The 20,457-nt window shown below is 39.7% G+C and overlaps 1 protein-coding gene across 2 annotated transcripts in view; it reads right to left on the bottom strand.

Moving 5' to 3' along the window:
• Positions 1 to 25: 25 nt before the first annotated feature.
• The window catches only part of SLC7A2 (solute carrier family 7 member 2), a 74,133-nt gene continuing 53,701 nt past the window's right edge, over positions 26 to 20,457 (bottom strand). For both annotated transcript variants that reach the window (XM_042983045.1, XM_042983044.1), the window contains exons 5-12: positions 19,009 to 19,142; positions 17,289 to 17,511; positions 15,272 to 15,411; positions 12,324 to 12,426; positions 10,450 to 10,655; positions 9,296 to 9,462; positions 8,444 to 8,552; positions 26 to 5,312 (exon numbers count right to left, since the gene is read on the bottom strand). In XM_042983045.1, coding sequence (XP_042838979.1) covers positions 5,116 to 5,312; positions 8,444 to 8,552; positions 9,296 to 9,462; positions 10,450 to 10,655; positions 12,324 to 12,426; positions 15,272 to 15,411; positions 17,289 to 17,511; positions 19,009 to 19,142 — 1,279 coding nt within the window. In that variant the 3' untranslated portion in view covers positions 26 to 5,115. The remainder of the gene's footprint in view (positions 5,313 to 8,443; positions 8,553 to 9,295; positions 9,463 to 10,449; positions 10,656 to 12,323; positions 12,427 to 15,271; positions 15,412 to 17,288; positions 17,512 to 19,008; positions 19,143 to 20,457) is intronic.

Here is a 20,457-nt window from a genome sequence, read left to right on the forward strand (position 1 = left end):
GATACATATGCATATTATATTATCATAAGTCATATTACAATTTATTTAAAAAGTACATGGTCACATTAGAAAGCATATTTTACAGTGGTAAAGCAGCAATAGTTTTTATTTATTACACTTCTAAAACATAATCTAATGTTATAAGTAAAAAGGAACTCTGATTATCATTTAAAACATTTAAATTTGAAATTACCTACTCAACAGAAAGTCTTTACATTCAGATCAGACAAGTCCTGTGAACCTGTTGGTTTTTTACAGACATAGAATTTCTGTAGGGTTTTGGGCCCTATCAACAGTTTCTGTTAAGTACAATGACAACAAAATAGAGCAATAAAACAATGGGGCAGCCTAGTGGACACCAAAGACGAAAGGCCCCCTACCCGGGCCTGGGCCAGTGAAACCCACCCTGTTGGAAGTACCAGCTGAGCCTGGGCCCATGCACTTTCCACCTCAAGGCTGTCCGTGCAGTACGGGGACTGTAGTGGGCCCGACCCCATGGGACCAGTTTCAGGAAGCAGCCATCCTTCCTATGAGTCACAGACCTTCCTTAGTCCCTATCATTTACGTGATGTGTTGATGGGATATTTGGACCCCACACTCCTTACTTTCATATGAAGGCTTTCACTTCGTATCCCACCCTATCATCCCAAGACCCCACCCAACAAGGCTAGCTCTAGATGCTTACGCTCTACGGGCTGCCTGACTCTAGATCCAGCCCAGGCTCCTGGTCATGATCCCCATGGGGCACCAGTGGCCAGCAAAGGGTCTTTAGGGCCAGATAATGGCAGCGGCTTCAGCCAGGGTGAAGAAGAGCTAAGTACTACTCTCAACAAGGCTGTCACGAGACTCGAGCCATCACAAGACACGTCTGAAATCAGTGAGACTAAACTGTGTACATACAAACAATAATGAATGTTACAAAAACCAACAACCACAAAAACAGAGCAGGCCTCTCAAAATCCAGAAACCAGAAATCCATTTAAAAATGTTTAAATATAATTATACAAAGAGAAAAAAAAAAAAATCTCAGCTAAACAACAAAGCTAAGCAACCTTATCTGCAAATCTACATGACTGAAAAATGACCTGTCCTGGCATTATTTACTACTTGAACTTTGGTACTTTTTTCCCCTTGATATTTTAGGACATGTCAGAGACTGTAAGCAGAAAATGTACAGAGAAGGCAGTATTTTGGCACTAGCAAAAAAAAAAAAAAAGTTAATCCCCTCTCCCTGCCCCCCCCCCCATTCACACTAATCATGTGGATTTTAATACGCTGTGATATACACTCTAAACCCAATCCTTTAAAATGCTGTGCAAACTGTAGTTTGTGTGTTAAGTAGCAGTTGCTTGAAGGGCATCAGGAGGAAATCAGGCAGCCACATCACGAGGCAGAGTTGGAATCTTGGCACGTTATCACGTGGTTTGTCATCTCAGAATATGCCCTGATTTACAAAGAAAGAAGAGTAATATACTCCTCTGGCATTATCAGTATTGCAGGGCAATAAACCTCCTCATTCCCCCTGCTAAGCATTCCCATTAATTTAGAAAATAACTCAGTAAATACAGACTCTGATTCAAAATATGGTTAACAACCACCAGGACTTAGCAAATAAGCTGGCTAGTTTCTAAAATTAAAAAAAAAAAAGTTTAAAATCCTTTATTCGTAAAATTGAAAGACAGGCTTTTGGATTTTAAAAGAAAATAATTCTCAAACAGATACTTTCTATTAACTATGGATGGTAACAGTAAAGTTTTACATATATCAAGGTTAGTTTTTCCTCTAATGTATATATCCCAAAAGATGTTTTTGGTCTTAGGAAGTTTTCTTGATGTTTATCTCTGGGGAAAATGTCGGTAAGCAATAATCTGTATCTCGGTATTGATCAAAAGTTCTAACATAAGTTTTCTCATAAATAGGTTCTAAACTTGGATTTGTATAGCTACCTTTTTAAATAGAGGGTAGGCATATTGCCTTTATATGGTTATTCATAAGTCATCTTTTCCCTTTTCTCAAGAGCTTAAAATAATGGTGTTATTATAAGTTTCTCACTGAAAATGTTAAGACAGCATATTTCCTAGTGCAGGAAAGAAAAGTAATTTAAACTGTTTTTACTCAGTCACAATTAAGAGATTGTGTGGTATGTATTTTTTCATTCCTGGAGAGGAGTTTGTATAAGTGTGACTGACTACTAGTCAAATCTATATAAAACATTTTGGTAATCCTAAGAAAGTAAAAGCAATATTTTGTTCTTAAGGTTATGAATTCAGATGTAGATACGGGAGGCTGGTAAAAGAGCCAGTAGTACGGGCTTTTACTAATAAACACAGAGCAAGACAGAGATGTCAGAAAAGGGGCCACAGAAACAAGTAAACAGAAATACCCTAATAGCTCCTACCCCTACTCCATTTCAGATTATAAAGCACCTGTTATAATAGAGTTTACTGATTCCATATTACATTATAAATATATCTTTCTTAAAGAATCTATAGAAAATATCATACATATAAAATTGCTGTATATTGCAAAATAGTTTAAAACCTAAAAATTTTGTATAAGCATACCTATCAATAAAAAACATTATTTTTTCTCCACATCAATTGGGTTTTTTTTTTAAATCCATATAATGGTATTGTTTCCAAAGCCCATCATAAACCCAACCGACTTATACACTATTTGAAATACACAGACATATACATATATATATACACACACTCATACAGGGATATGACTCATACATATTTGAGTCTTCACAGAAAAAAAGCACAGTCACCAACGAAGCATCTTTTCATAGATACTTGTGTTTGCAAAGTGTTTTAATGTGGAAAAATAATTTTTAACTAAATTCTTCTCCTAATTGAACACAGTGGGCATAATAGTTTTAGCTGCCTATCACATTCTAAATAAATTTCTTTTGTTACAGTAAAAGACCTAAATATTTATGTAGGAAATTCCTTATGTTCCCTGTGTTAAGGGCCTATTCTAGATTGATTATAGAATAAAAGGGTGTTCTCAGTGTATTACTCTAACAGCAAGGACTTGTGATCATACCTAAAGTCCTTACAGAAATATTTTACCCCTTGCATATCCAACTCTTCCTCTCTAGAAAAACATGCTTAAAAGAGAATTCTGGGCTTCAGATTTTACCCTGTGCAGCCTGGAAACTGTGGAATGTCAGGACTGAATTCTAGGTCAGGGATGCTTCAACAATAGCAGCCAGAAACCCAGGCTTTCTACCTGTTTACCTGATATTTACTCACAATAAACTCTTGGTTCAACAAAACAATCACAACTTGCTTTTTAATGGTATCAGTGAAATAACTAATCTCTTGGAAGTGCTGTCAGAAAACAAATGTTTTCCTTGCCTTTCGATTAAGCTGGTCAACTGGTGTGCTTGATAACATTTATCCTGGGAATGTAACCCATATATATAAGTTTTTAGCCTCTAGCCTCACCTAGTAAACCATGTAATTATTTGTAAGAAAAACAATTCATTAGAAGCAAAGCACACTGCAGATAAACAGTCCACTACTAGAGAACGCTATCCAGTAAAATATAGTAATTAGAGAATCTCACATGTAAAAACAAATCATTTACTTATATAAATGTTACTGTGTTTATATAGCTTTAATTTAATTAGGTTACATTTTTTCAGTTGGAGGTTTTAAAAATCACGTATTTAACTAAAATATTTTATTCCCCAAACACTGTTGGGTTACTAGAGTTTTTATTAATAGATTTAGTGTGGTCAATTAAAAATAAATGAGATAAAAAGTGCCAAACAATTTATGGGATTGGGGGAAGAAAAACATCCTTCAATGTTTCCAAATGAAACAACAAAGGCAAATTAGATCCAAACCCCTCAAACTCGGTCAAATGCAATTTAATATCTGAATAGGCACTTTAAACTCAAAACAGGGCAATTTTTTCTTCTCGTATCCCTTCAGTTCTCCTCTTTGGCACGTAATAAAGACATAATTTGCTACTGTAGCCCCTCATGTCTAGGACAAGACAAAATAATAGAAACAAAGGAGTGAAATCTGTACCTGAGGAGGTTTAGAAAAACTGAACTGTGATTAGTTATTAAGTAATAGAAAAAAGTATGAATCGTTCTACCAACTGTGTGACCTAGAAGATTCTACTGGCTTATTTTAAGTGACTTTAAACACAAGGATGCTCAGTGTCTACTTTTCTAAGCTTATGTCTAACTCTGATTTTCAAATATACCCTCATCACTGCCACTCACGCAAGCTTTCCAGCCATGGGGACCAGCTTCACTTTCTAGCATAAAGGGCCCCATATAGATCACACATACTGGTCTCAAATCCCTGACTGGACTGAGGGATATACAGCACTCACAGGAGGTGAAGTCTTCATATGTAAAGAGCACATCTCTTAAAAAAGACAGCGGTTGAAAGAGGCCCCATTGGGTGACACGGAACACCACTTTTGCCCCATGTGGTATATTGCAGGTACAAATCCCCGTGGCGGCTGAAGTTTGGGCAAAGTGCCATCCTTCATAGAATAAAAATCTCTACTAAACCCACTGCTGGCATTTATAAGTTATAGAAAAGGCTCACTTCTTATCCCCTCCTCTTGCTCCTGACCAATGACAGACACCAAGATGGGTAAGTGCATTTTTAGCATGTTCTAATTGACATTAATGACACCTAATAAGGAAAAGCAACAGGTATTTCCCCAAACGCAACAGGCACATACAAAACACTTCTATTCAGTGATTGCCTCCATTTCAGCATGTGCTATAAGCCACCAATTAATGACAACACCGGAAAAATGTAATATGGTAGTAGTAAAACACAACCAACTTTCCACATTCATATACCCCAACACACACACACACACACACACACACACACACACACACACACGCTCCTGCTATTTGGGGGGTATTCGCCACTGAGGAGAGGGCTTGGGAGGTCTCCCCAGGTACATAATTCACCATCTGAGGAGGTGCTGTTCAGGTAAGCATAAGTTAGGGTGAACTATGTTTGCAGCAAACCCACAGCAACCTAGCGCGATGCTGACACCCTGTCACGGTTTACTCCACGGAGGATAGGTATGTTAAGACTGTGGCCCAACTCAGCTCCTTAAGCGTTAGCATTCGCTTATCTTTTCGTGGAATATGAAAGGCAAACTCAGGTTTCTTTGGTGATGGTCATTGGCTTGAATGGCAGATTTTTCTTCTGTTGTTGCATGAATGTTGTCTGAGTAAGTCTCTTCTTCATCTTCTTCATCTCTTGGATTACCCTCCAGGCTGTGTCTAATGCCATAAGCGAAGTAGATCAGGAAACCTTTTGGAGGGAAAAGAAAAAAAAAATCAATGTTTTAAGTATATCAGAAAATGACAGTTTGAACATGGGAAATTTAATATAGAACTTAATAGAGTTTTCTGCCTTCTCTTTCTGGTCTATTTTAGAACACAAGGCAAGAGGATTCCCCTGCAGAAGGTCCCTGATGGATGCTTTCTCAGCACAATGTGTTTGTCCATTGTTAACACCCAATCTTTATAGAACTTATGTTTCTCTCAATAAGTGTTTTCAGACATCTAGGTCAAAAAAAATACACTGATTTTCTCAAAACTCAATACTAAACTCTAAACAAAAGGATATGGGGGGGGGGGTAAGATCTCAAATGACATCCCAAACACAAGTGGTGGGGTGTCAGACTCACAGTGAGATATTTTGGAAAGCATGCCCTATGTAAACAAAGGGGGCATGTGTAAACATGTTACTGTCACCAGGAGAGGCCAAACAATCATGTACAAAGCAACTAGTTATTAACAGCTACGCTGGCTGGGAATTAGAAGCAAAGGTTTTAAGTATCCCCACTAGATAGTTTATTACTTACATGTAGGCATTTTGCTTTGAGTTATATATTTAAACATTGGTTGAGAGTTTGGGGTTGATGTGAAATGCATTATAATCTTCCCATCTAGGGGCGCCTGGGTGGCTCAGTCGGTTAAGCGTCAGACTTCAGCTCAGGTCGATCTCGCAGTCTGTGAGTTCGAGTCCCGCATCGGGCTCTGGGCTGATGGCTCAGAGCCTGGAGCCTGCTTCCGATTCTGTGTCTCCCTCTCTCTCTGCCCCTCCCCTGTTCATGCTCTGTCTCTCTTTGTCTCAAAAATAACTAAACGTTAAAAAATAAAAAAATTAAAAAAAAATAATCTTCCCGTCTAAAATAACAGGAAGCAGGCTACCAATTAGCATTTTGGCAGGTATGTTGACGAATGATTCTACTTCCTCTCATACCTCAATGGTTTAAAGACCCAGCCCTCCCTGTCCTCACATAAAGGTACTATGATCACCATTTTATTTTTTATTTATTTATTTATCTTTTTTATGATCACCATTTTACAAAGAAACAGGCACAAAAGCAGAGAGGTAACTTGGCCTCGGCCACACAGTGAATAAATGGCAGATGTAGATTCAAACACAGAGAATCTGGCTCCATAGTCGATGCTCTTAACTAAGATCAAGTACATTAAACTAGAGTGGACTATGTTTGAGGAAAGAAGCAAGGGCTCATGGAAAGGTAGGAAGCATGCTGAAGTTCTCTGCCAGATTTCAAAGAGATTCTTCTGGGCTCAGAGGAAGGGAGAGAGTTCTAGAGTCCTGTGCCCTGGGGGTTTTGGGCTCCGCTCCCTGGCAGCATGTACACAGGACCCCAAAGGAATGGCTGTGTTGCTACATCCCTGAGGGTGGGGCTGACCGGCAGGGGATTCCTGTCAGGATCCTGGCCCTGAAGCAACAGAAGCACCTACCAGAAGTGGCCACAGTGATAGGAAGAGAGGACAAGCTGGTTGTAACCTGTGTGAATGGATAACCTGTGACCCGAGGCACCAGCACCCCCGTTCCCTGGCACAGTGTGAGGTCCCCAAAGTATGGGCAAAGCCCTAGTGTGGGTGTGGGGAGATGAGCAAAACTGACAGAGGTCAGATCTCCCATCAACTCAAGTGGGTTGGTGGCTTGAAACTGAAATGAAGTTAATTTCTAGCCAAAGCAAACAATTACATACACAAGAGTGAATCAGGTTCATTCTTGCTAAGCCAATGGGAAGACTGACAAAAAACACATTCTTCAACCGCTCGGGCAACCCAAACAATGCAGATTTAGCTCTTGTTTCTCTCTGCTTCACCTTACAGACATTTCTCCTCACATTTTCTTTAAAAATGTTTATCTGTGTTTGACAGAGACAGCAGCACCAGGGGAGGAGTAGAGAGAGGGAGGGAGACAGAGGATCTGAAGAGGGCTCTGTGCTGAATGCACCCAGCCAGATGTGGGGCTCGAACTCGCCAACTGTGAGATCACGACCTGAGCAGGAGTCGGTCGGTCGACTGATTGAGCCATCCAGGCGCCCCTCTCCTCACATTTTTAAGACAAGTGCTCAGGGCTTTAGTTACAACAAATGCAAACTTTTATTTTATAACTCAATTTTTCACATAGGAAAGAAATCATAATGAAAAACAGTATAGTATAGATATAAATAAGCATACTGATGTCATTTAATGCTAAATCCCAAGGTTCAAACAGTAAGAACTTTAGGTAACAGAAATTTCTTGCTATCAGCTCACTCAAAATGTCTTCAGGGGCACCTGGGTGGCTCGGTCGGTTAAGCATCTGACTTTAGCTCAGGTCATGATCTCACAGTTTGTTGGTTCAAGCCCCGCCTCAGGCTCTGTGCTGACAGCGTGAAGCCTGGAGCCTGCTTTGAGTTCTGTGTCTTCTCTCTGCCCCCTCTCACTCATGCTCTCTCTCAAAAATAAATAAACATTTTAAAAAATCAAAAAACAAAACAAAACAAAACCCCAAATATCTTCAGAAGTCTACTGGTATACACTGACAAGAACGGGCTTTGGAATCAAAGTCTTAACAATGCCATTCACAAATTTGATCCCTGGACTTTTTGGGGCTTCTTTTTTTTCTCACCCATTAATTGGAGAAAGCAGAATTTACAGATTCTACAGAGTTACTGTGAAAATGTAATTTAAAAAAAAAGGGGGGCGCCTGGGTGGCTCAGTCGGTTGAGTGTCCGACTTCGGCTCAGGTCATGATCTCACAGCTCGTGAGTTCGAGCCTCACATCGGGCTCTGTGCTGACAGCTCAGAGCCTGGAGCCTGCTTCGGATTCTGTGTCTCCCTCTCTCTCTGCCCCTAACCCACTCGCATTCTGTCTCTGTCTCTCCCCAAAATAAAAATAAACATTAAAAAAAAATTAAAAAAAAAAAGGTATCTGAAAATATTTGGAAAAGTAAGCATGCTGATGATCTAAAATTGGGAAAGGAAGAAACTGAAAAACACAAACAAACAAACAACAAAACCCTTTATTTCCAGGAAGGGGGAGGGGATGAATCTGTCTAATCACAGAGCATGAAAACTGGAGAAACAGAGCCAAGGTTCAGAAAGCTAAAACATTAAAAGACCTACCAAGTGCCATCCAAATGCTAAATCGGATCCATGTGTCTGCACTCAATTGGACCATCAAGTAAATGTTCACCAGGATGCTGAAGGCTGGCAAGAATGGTAAGAATGGAACCTAAGGGGGAAAAATATCTTCTTAACTAGACTCAGATTTGGAAAGCACATTCCCCAAACTGTGTCAACACTAACTTGACATGTGTACTTTCACACTGTGTCAGTAAGCTTGTATTCTTACAGAAAGAACAACCTGGAGAAAAATCATTCCTGTAGAGTATACTAAAGGCAACGTCCCATTTTACACTATTTACGTGCAGCCCAGAGCAACAGGGATTTATCCAGCCTGCTAACATCTACATCATCACCAAGATGCAATGGGTTTTAGGGTTTGGTTCAGTTTAGGGTTTACTGGTTTAGTTCAGATATCAGCAGGCATGCCTCTGGAAGTCTGGATACATTTGGCATCTCAGAGGGATCCTTCCAGGAAGCTCTCTTCAAGCCCAAACCTGCTCTTAGTTCAAATCCAACAGGACAATTATAGCAGAAGGGCTTTTAGTGGGAATAATCTTCTTGAGAGAGTACCGAATCTCTAAAATAAAATTTCTTTATTCCTTGATTCCATAGATTACTTGACAAGAAATCTGTTTACTATTATACATAATAATGTGATAGGAGCATATTCAGGGTTTTGAAAAGCCACGTAGGGAGAATACTTATGACAAAAAGTATCATCTCCAAGAATCGTGACACTCTAGTTCCCTGGTTAACTTCATCAGAAGTGACTTTTTTTAAACTTATAAAACTAACCCATAAGAGAAAATGTGCGAAATATTTAGGATCTCTAATGTTCACAATTCGTACCATGAAGGCTACTTTTTGCTGATTCTGGGGCTGCCTCCAAATGGTGAGCACGACGACGATGCAGAGAACGAGGAAGAGCACAAGGAGAGCGAGACTCCACGCCTCCAGCCGGGCAATAGCGTGGACTCCGTAAGTGGTCAGGATGCTCAGACCCAGAACCAGAAATGCTGTAAAGGTGACACGTATGGAAAACAAAATCAGCACGCGCACGTCACTCATTCCCTCAGCTCAAGCCGTCTATTTTGATAAGATATCAAGTTCTTTCCGGATCTACTTTGCCAAATACTAAGATTCTTCATTTCCATTAGGGGAAGACATGGCTGATCCCACTGACTTAACCTCCACTCGCTTCCTCCTGACGGTCTCCTCCTCCCCTCCTGGGACTACCATCTTGCTCCCCCTCCCCATGCGTCCTCTGGGTCCCCCTTCGTGACATCCTCTGACTGTATCACATGGGTTGATGGGATGCTGTCTGGGCTGGAGATTTCTCTGTTCTCAAATGGGAGATGGCAGGTCTGTCCACTGTCCACGGTTGTAAACAGTGATTGTTAATGCAAACAAATAATACATGATCTGTGTCTTTTCCCCCTATTTCAGAAGGTGATGTCACCACGCGCCCACCCTATCTCTGACCATCACGTCCCTCCTCTGTGCTCTGGAGAAGTCTATACTTCCCTCAGCTTGCCGCCAATAATCCTGTTCCTTTCAGCCCCCCGAGAGCAGGGGTCATTCTTCCTGCTGTCCCAGGTGCCCAGCAGAGCTCTTGGCACGTTGCCAGTGCTTGGTAAATGTTGCTGAAAATATCACCCATGACATAACGGCAGGTGAGCAAACAAGACTTTCTCTACTGCGTCCCAGTGTGTTACTGGCAGGTGTTCCTGGGACCCCCGGACGGCCACTGAGATGTACCAGCTTTGTACAGCTGCCACTCACACCCTAGGGAATGTCTTCCTTTCTTCTCCAATTACATGATAAATCTATCCCACTAATACATGCTCTCAACTACCAGTGATCCATTGGGCAGAACCTTCAGGGCCCAGGGCAGCGGCAAACTTAGTCTAAGGCAAGGTAAGGCCTTTTGTCCGCGTCCACATACCTGCTCCAGCTACACACCCCTGGGGGCCTGTGCTCTGTGCGCGGCACGGCGGACTTACCGAGGAAGCCCACCAGAAAGCTCACGAGAGAAGATGACTGTTGCGTAGGCAGAGCTGAGGGGCTGAAGAGAATCCGCAGGCTGAAACCCTGCCCCTGCAGCATGGTGACTTGGGACTCGCTTTTCGAGGCCGCGCTGGCACATGATCCCAGCGCTTCTTTTTCAGGACAGCATTTGGGCTGCTCGTAAGATAAGCCGGGCTGGTACCTGTTGCCAAATAAACGTCCGTGTCTTCATTCTCCAACAGACACTTGGCCCAAATGAAACGAACACCGTAAACTCTAAGTGAGACCCCTTGCAGGGTCCCAGCTTGTGCAGTAAACTGACACTTTTCGTGACTCCGCCCCAGAGCTTGCTGAGCCAGGCCACAAACCTGCTCAATAAAACATCTGCAGCAACTCTGAATTTCCTCTGACAGCCGTTTCATTACAAAGTGACACAGTAGATGCGGAAGAGAGTTACGTTTTCCAAGGGAGGCGACTGTGACTAGAGGAGGATTATCCTGAAAATATCTGGGTCCAAAGGAAATGCGTTTCAAGAAAACAGCACAGAAACTCTGCTTAAGCGTCAGCTGCAGAGGGACATCCAGTCTTCAGGTTGGCATTCAACTGCCGCTGGCCATCTGCCTCTCTGGCCTCATCTTCCTCAACCTTCCTCTCCCAGTCCTCCAGTTTAACCCAGATGAGCTCCGCCCGCCATGCTTCCCAACCCCATGTATGCCAAGTCTCTTGATCAATTTATCCCCTTCCTCTCCAGCCTGCGTCAGGATACCAGCCTCCTTCACCTCCTAGGATCTGCCCCTGTCTCCTCAGTGTGGTCTCCTTCCCTCTGAGCAGCCTTTCCTTAAATGTAAAAGTAACATCTGACCTCAATCTAAAGAAGAAATATGCTCACTGAGGGAAAAAATTCACAAAATACACAGAAGAGAATCAAAACCACCCAGTGTTTTGAGGCAATTTCAGCCAAACAGAAATGCATATATATAACATGCATTAAAGAGATCATAAAAGATGCATTAAAGTGAAATCGTAAAAATGATTTCTTCATGTAAATCTATGGTATTATTTAAATAAATTCAGATGTTAATACAGCTTTGCTGAATCAGATACATTTATCCATATAATTATATTATTTGCTGTAGAAGAAAAAGCGTTTACCTCTTTTGTAGAAGAAAAAGGGTATCCTCATTTGTTTCACCGTTCTGCTATTGATATGCAAGTCAGTTTAATTTTTTTCACTTTTGCAAATTGCCTTTTTCATAAACATCCTTTATAAATCTATATAGATATCTTTCTCTATATTTATATATATCTGTGTGTGCCTCTTTGATTAAAATCTTTATTATAAAATCTTAGCAGCTGAAATACTGGGACAAAAGATAGAACATTTTTAAGTGTTTTTATACATTATAAGAACTTGTGGTTCATATAGATTAGGCCAACTTACTGCTAACTATCAACTGTGTTTAATTCTTTGCTAAGTAAGGACCGGGGCGCCTGGGTGGCTCAGTCAGCTAAGCATCCGACTTTGGCTTAGGTCATGATCTCGTGGTTTGTGGGTTTGAGCCCCGTGTTGGGCTCTGTGCTGACAGCCTGCAGCCTGAGGCCTGCTTTGGATTCCGTATCTCCCTCTCTTTCTGCCCACCCCCATTGGAGCTCTCTCGATCTCTCTCAAAAATAAACATTAATTCTTTGCTAAGGACTAAGTATGTTTATTATACTTTATAGTGATGTTTTTCTGCCCATGACCTCTTGCCTCGTGAGACCAGTAGCTCCTCGAAGGAGGAGCCATCTGCCAAGGATGGTGAGTCCTGATTTTCTTTATTCCCTGGGCTCCATGTGGCATGCAGCATTCGGGACCAATGAGGACACTCACCTGAGGATGAGAACACATGCTGCAACCAGAGAGTAGGCCAGAAGAGTGCCAATGGACATCATGTCCACAAGGGCCTTCAGGTCAAAAAGAAATGCCATCACAGCTATTGGGGAGAGAGCAGAATGGTAAAGAAAATGGCCTCTCATGTAACTCCATACAGTTGATAACTTTCAGGTCAGGGACAGTTGTCATTTTATGGTTCCAGGACCAATGATAAATCAAACAAACTATAGAAAATATATTTCTCTCAGTTAAAAAGGTGTTCCTTAGGTCATACAAACTGCTGGTGAAACTTCCAAACCCCTTAGCTATCTATCAAGTATAAAACACATCTACTTTGATTATTTAAAAAATATTGGCCTGACAAAGAGTGAAAATATCATATGACAGAACACTCTCCTTTGATGTTTCAAAAGAAAAACATTGCTCAGAAATAGGAACTAGCTCTTGTGAAACAACCATTAAAAAATTGAAATGGAAGAACTTTCATTACAGAAATTCCATAATCATTTGCATTTCCATCTGCATCTTGAATTATGCATATATGAAAGAAAGTAATTTCGAATTAAATTACATTTCTGGTATAGGTGAAATTCCATGCTGGTTAAAACTCCTCACTCTGAGAAGATGGGACTAAATTTGAGGGATGAATCTATGTCCTACACTCAAATTGCAGTAATGTTATGAGGCAAAATATACTTTCTAGTTGAATAGTTAACTTGCACTTGGCAATTTTTTTCTCCATTGAAACATCAAATACCGACAATACTAACTTGACCTGACCGCATAGTTGTCTCTATCATTGTTAAGTAGAAACACCACATTCTATTCCCATGGTTTACCAGACGTCTCTTAGCAAGCTTTATATCTCTATGATCTCAATTTATCTTTAATCCAATAATCCTATGAGACAGGGAAATTATATAGGCTTAACTATATGCAGTGGCCAGAATCTGACTGTTTTTGACCTCCAAACCAGCAATTTCACATGGTTTGACCTGATAAGATAATGATCCTCATTTTATAGACAGGCTAATTTGGCAAGGTTATAACTGGTGGCAATAGAATTCCATGTAAACTCTACTTCTACCCTGCTTCCTCATGTTCCTTCCATGATACATCATTTCTTTAAATGCACCTCATGCCTTACTTTGAAAACCTTCCATTGCTAGTATACTTATATATTAGATTATTACAGTTTCAGTATGTTTTGTAAGAATTACAAATAGCAAAATAAGTAGCTAAGAAAGAGGAAGATGATTACTTATCCAGATAAGCTCTCTAATCTAAGCTAAAAACAAGCACAGTAAGGTGTGGGAGTAGAATAACAAAAATATAGTATTTCAGAACATTTAAAAAAAAGCCTTCTGCTCTAATTATCTTCTTTTGTTATTAATGTCAATATGTTATACTGCCAAATTAAATTCCTTCTGAAGAAAGAAGGATATATTCTGTAAAACTCTGAATACAAAATAAAGTATTACTGGGCAAGATTTCACTGGGAAAAAATAAACATTTTTATGGAATAAATAAAATGTATGATCCTTTGTCAAGATTTATAAATTCTTTTCACTAGCATAATGTACTGTTTAGTAACAAAATGGGCTATAGATCATCTAGTGCAACCTTCATTTTATGGGGGGCAGAAATCTAAGCCCCCATTAAGAAAATAAGTGACTTGGCCTTCCAATGTATATCTAATAAAGTGCCAAATTTATTAAAAAACATTTACAATGTGAAGTTGTTTAGGCAAATATTTTCTGACTCTGAAAAAATACTATTTCATGCATAATTTAAGCATTAGCATTCTATAATTTCCCCCCAATTCAGAGCCTCAATCAAGTTACCAGTTTTGGTTTGAATTTTTACTACTAAAACAGCTTTATAAAGCTTGCTGAAGTCTCTCTCTTGCTTCCTAGAACAGGACCTTTAAGGCCGTTCTCTCAGTCTGTATGAATCTCCTTGAAAATTTCTTCATGGAATAAATAAGAATCTGGCCAACGGCATTTTACAGAGATATTATGGCATCCCCAAAGATAGGCATCTGCAAGTTTTTTTTAATATGAGTTAAACACCAAAACAGTTGAAAGCAAAAATAGAATCCAAATGGGGTTTAAGAGGAAACAGTTGTTAGTAAGTCTTAGAGAACCATGGTGGTCCAGGCAGTGCAGATATCTCCCACTCTGAGGGTGGGTAATTACCACAGCAAGTATAAATTACCCTGACATTCTTATACTTAATTAAAAATGAGTAAAAATACGGTGAAGACCCATTATAACCCTTTGCACATTTGTTAGGTGCCCCAAAAATTAAAATAATGAAATGGTAAAAAATCCCCAAGGGTCAGTTAAGAATGAATTTCAGTAGACCACCACCACCACAATTTTCAGATCTCAATGTTCATAACCTAATTGATCAGTGATTTTTTTTTTCTTAACTTACATGCACAGCAAGCAGACCCTCTTTATAAGTCCATGCATGCGCATAAAACGTTTAAGGCCAATGCTGAAGAATCCTATGTTTGAAAAGCTTACCAGAAATGACCCCTGCCGTCAACGTGGCGGCAACTGGTGACTGCCTCTTACTCACTCTGCCAAGAAATCTAAACAGTAAACCGTCTCGGGCCATGGCAAATAGAATTCGGGGTAAAGGAAACATAGAGCCCAGAAGACTAGAACAGAAAAATTCATAATCCGCATGTGAGTTATTGTGAAGTATTACTCTAGACAGGCATACACAGGTAAAGACCGGACACACTAAAATGCAGAACCTAGGCCAAAAAAACCCAGAAAAACAAACCAAAAAAAAACATCAAAAAAGGAAACATTCACAAAAAAAGTTACTGACCTTTATTTAGATCAAAACAGAAAACTACCTAACTGCATTTCTCTTCAGAATCCTTGATGAGAAAAAAGATCCCCCTTTTCTTAACAAAAGTCAACTCTCACCTGCCACCGCACCCGATGATAAAGTAGCAATTACTGGTGTCTTCGTTTTGGAATTGATTTGAGCTAGACATTTGAAAAGCAACCCATCCTCCGCCATAGCATAGATTACCCGCGGCATTGGGAAAATGGATCCAAGAAGACTGAATAAAAAGCAAACACATGCAGGATGGCAAATACATTCATGCAAGATGACATCTCAGAACTGAAATTAAGCGACTCCTATAAAACTCAGCATCACAACCATGATTATGACGTCTTGTTATTTTTAAATGTGTTATGATTGGGCATTTAAAAATACTTGCCAATATTTACCATTGTGCTACCTATTATTCTGTTATAGATATTTGCCCCGCACACTCACCACACTAAGAACAATAGTGCAAGTAATTTGTGCATGCCCGCAATTATTACTGAATTAAAACTAAGTAATTAAGACTTAAGAAAACCAAAACCAATCATAGCATTAAGACATTTTTAGTGGCAATAACTCAGAAAACAAAATTTCTAAACGGATATGAAATTAGAGATTAAGTAATTTGAATTCATAGTATAGTCACTTCATTTATTCAATGATTATGTACTTCTTGTATTTATTTTACCATTATCTTTCCTCATATTGCTTGGTATTTGATCATATTAGTAATAATACCCAGCATCACAAGATAATCAAGAGAGAAAGGGTAAAAAAAAACACAAAAATACACCAACTTACTGTAAATTTAGTACACAGAAGTAGCCATGATTAAAAGTCAGGAACAGCAAAGTTTTAAGAAAATGCTCTTTGCTTTAGATGTTTCAAATTTCTTGTGTGTTTACTGGCTGCACGAATCCATACATGACTTAGTTATAAAAAAAAATAACCATTTGAAAGAAAATATGTAAAATATTTTGTTTTAAATATTCATTTTATCTTTTGATAAAGCTGGGCTGACTTGGCCATGGGTAAATCTTTGTCTATCTTCTAAGACCATGATGGCATGATGTCTTCATAGTTCAGATTTTTTCAAACTGTTCAGAATAAACCTCAACATTAGCAGATGGCTGAGAAACCAATGGGGGCAATTTCTACTTGCTACTAGATATTATCCTGAATAGAAAATAAATAGGATTTTTTGAGAGCGATGAAAAGCTAGGCTGATGAATTATATGAAAAGATTTTTTTTCTAATTCGGACTTTTAACAACTTATTTTCACTTAAAAAAATCAGTAATCAGGCAAAGAGATTAATTTTCTCTTTGTAAGAATTTTATACAGTATCCCATGATATAAACTAGAATGAAATATCTTATAATCATATGTTAATTTGAAACGTGAATAGCTCAGGGAGCCTGAAAAATGGATTCTCAAGTACGAAAACAAGTAGCCCCTGAAAATCTGGGCAGTTGAGATTCAACTACCTTTTTCTTTCCACATAGACATTATATGAACTTTCAGCATCAATTTCAAAACAGTAATTTCTATTTCTAGACCAAGTTCACTCCGATCAGTACTAAGAGAAAGTCTCAGTGTTTCACAGTAAAAAGCATATGACATTGGACAATGTCACAGCATACAGCTCCCAGTCACAGAGACTTGATATTATTTTAAAAGACGACAGAGAACATCAAGTCTGCACACCAGGTCTCAGTGGTCTGTAACACTACAAGTAATACCGAAGCCAGCAGGGAAACATGCTGGTGTAAGTGTCCTAGGGTTTTATAATATATACACATATGAATACGTGTGGCATACGTGTGTGTGTATGTGTCCACGTGTATCAATGCCGTATACATACATTTCTACTGAAGCTTGGACCACCATTATCTTGAAAAACTGACTTTTAACTGATGGGTGAAAAACGTTTTGTCACTTAAGACTTTCATATGGAAGTTCTGGTCAAACTATTCAGAGAATATGTAGTTGCATAACATATACCTGATACTAGGAGTATTTTTAAAACCTACTGAAGCAATTCTTTAAACAATGACTCCTCTGCAGTAACACCCACAGCCCCTGCCTCACAGGCAATGCAATATACCTTGTTGACAAAGCACAGAGGGAGCCCGCTGCAACAACGTATTTGGCAGGACCCCATCCAACATATTCAAATGCTACTGGAAGAGGGCTTTTCTCATCCAGGAGGTAGTATGGCATCATAAGTGTTAAAGCTGCAGAGACCCCAAAATAGGCCATAAAGCAAACAAGCAAAGAAGTCACAATTCCAATAGGAATCGCTTTCTGAGGATTCCGGACTTCTTCACCTAAGGAGATATAAACAAAATATTTGCATATTTACTAAAACATTAATAGATAGAACACGGATTCTTCTTCTCCTTCATGGTAATTTCAGTCTGCTTTTGTCCCTTCTGTTTTCTTAGCTTGATCCATCTATTCTGCATGAAATTTCCTCTCTTCTTAAGCGTACTCTGGGGTGTCTGGGTGGCTCAGTAGGTTAAGCGTCTGACTTCAGCTCAGGTCATGATCTCACAGTTTGTGAGTTCGAGCCCCGCGTTGGGCTCTGTGCCGACAGCTCAGAGCCTGGAGCCTGCTTCGGATTCTGTGTCTCCCCCTCTCTCTGCTCCGTCCCTGCTCATGCTCTGTGTCTCTCTGTCTCTCAATAGTAAATAAATGTTAAAAAAAAATTTAAGCGTACTCCGTTATTACACAAAATTCCAATTCCCAGAGGCAAGAAGAGAAAGCAAGATATCATGCAGGTCAGTTTCCCATTTCTAGAAAGAAAACATGGTATACCAGCATATTAAATTTTTTGGGATAGCATAGCAGTCTTAATCATTTGGAAAATGATTCATCCACAGAAATTAAATGACTGCCATGGCATTCTGTGGGCTCTTACATAGGAAGGCTTCCATAAATATGAAGGTAAACTTTTTCTACCCAGTGTGCCAATTTATATTAAGCTGCAGTTTCAATAACAACAAAAATAGTGCTTTGAATCTTTCTAGTAAGAGTTGGCATTTGCAATGCCTCAAAATGGTCAATCACACGGCCATACAGTAATCTGAAACCCAGAAGAAGCATGTAAGAGAGTGATTCTGACATGATGGCTTTGTTGCATAAGATAAAGAGAAAAGAATTACCACAATATATTTTATCTTACTAAAAAAGAGACAACTTAAGAGCATGGTCGTCATTTGTTACTCATTGTGATAGTACTGAAGGTTACCTCCAGGCTGAAGGTTAAGGACAGTAATTATGACTAACATTTATTAAATATTTGACAGCTTGCAAAGTATTTTTCAAGTGTATTATATTTAAAAAAAATTTTTTTTAATGTTTATTGAGAGAGACAGAGTGCGAGCGGGGGAAGGGCAGAGAGAGAGGGAGACACAGAATCCGAAGTAGGCTCCAGGCTCCAAGCTGTCAACACAGAACACGATGTGGGGCTCAAACTCACAGACTGTGAGATCATGACCTGAGCTGAAGTCGGACGCTTAACCGACTGAGCCACCCAGATGCCCCTCATGTGTATTATATCTTAAGTAACCTTCATAACATGAGGGGTTAACATGAGGGATAGGTACTGGCTCTCCCAATTTTACCAAAGTGGAAACCAAGGCTCAGAGCATTTTACTAAGTTTCTTTTTTATCACATACAGTAGGCGCCACAGCTGGGTCCAGAACCAGCCCTGATTACCCCAAATCTCACTCTTTCCTTGACCTTCTGCTGCCACCCATGGGTACTTGTGTACAACAAGGAACACCTTTCCTTCCACAGAGAACCAAGATTCTTCCCTTACCAGTTGTTGCAATGCAGTCAAATCCCACGAAGGCATAGAAGCAGGTGGCAGCCCCAGCCAAAGTCCCTGCAAAGCCATACGGCATAAAGCCACCAGCCCCATAGATACTTGTTCCATTTTCAGAAGGCAGCTCTCTAAGGCGGAAAACAAGCACAAGGGAAAGTTATTTTCATAGAAAACTTCTTCTAGTGATTTGTCTCAAACTACCTCTTTGGAAAGCTATTGTGTTCACCAGCTCTTTGAAACTTACATATATAAAATTAAGAGTAAATCCTACTTTTCTCACCCTGTCCTAGAGAATGTAGTGGTGTTTCCAACAATGGCATCCTCCTGGGTTGCTAACACTCATCTGGAGGCTGATCAATAGCATAAGCACAAAGTCCAGATCCACTCTGGCTGGAACTCACAGCCAGGCAGGATTGTGAGAGCAGAGACGCTATATATGAGCCATGCCTTGAAACAAAGACATGACACTTCCTCTTCTCATGGATAGTTGGGCAGGCTGCACACTTAAAAATTTTCCTAATAAGGCATTTGAAAAGGTGATCAAATTCTCTAGGCTTGATTACTAATATTGAAGTTGAGTATTTTATTACATGGTAAAAATTGTATAAAACCAGGGGCACCTGGATGACCCAGTTGGTTAAGCATCTGACACTCAGTTTAGATTCGGGTCATGATCACACAACTCGTGAGTTGGAGCTCTGCATCAGGCTCCTTGCTGACAGCCTGGGATTCTCTGTCTCCCTCTTTTTCTACCCCTCCCCCCACTCATACTCTCTAAAAAATAAATAAACATTTTTTCAAAATTGTATAAAACCAGAAGATATTAATTTTTTGCCTCAAAATAATGACTATAAACAACATACATAAAGAAAACCATGTAGTTACACCTCACTTCATGTAACAGATATTTCTGTAACCTTATTTTATTTACACATAGGAATATTAATATAAATCTTGGGCTGAAACCTTCTGTATATAATTATTACGAATTCAATTTTTGAGCCTATCAGGTTTAAAGTAAAATGCACAGACAATTCTGCTTTTGCAACCAAAAACATTTTCCAAAAATCAAGGCCTGAAAAGCACTACAAGGCTGCAAGAATGCAACGAAACCAAACAGTGTTCCCCAACGGAAGCACTAAGGAATTCAAGTCTCCAGAACACCCATTGTTTGTAAAAGGGGGCAAACCTTTGTGGGGAAGGAGCATCCTTCCTCCAGTTAGGATCTCACTTCGCTCTACTCCTATACCAACCGCAGAGCTTGAAGCTGAGAAGGAGCCGCTGCAGGCCTTCCAACGGCTGCTCAATAGTGAGCACACGTATGCATTTGTGTGGGGGTGGGGGGACACTGAGAAGAAGGGTCTCGGAAGAGAACAGACCCTCAGAAATCTCTCCTAAGCACAAAAACTGAGAACCACTGTTGGTAAAGGAAAATGTAACATA

This window comes from Panthera tigris, chromosome B1 (assembly GCF_018350195.1).
Source record: "Panthera tigris isolate Pti1 chromosome B1, P.tigris_Pti1_mat1.1, whole genome shotgun sequence".
In the NCBI taxonomy this organism is placed as follows: Eukaryota; Metazoa; Chordata; class Mammalia; order Carnivora; family Felidae; genus Panthera; species Panthera tigris.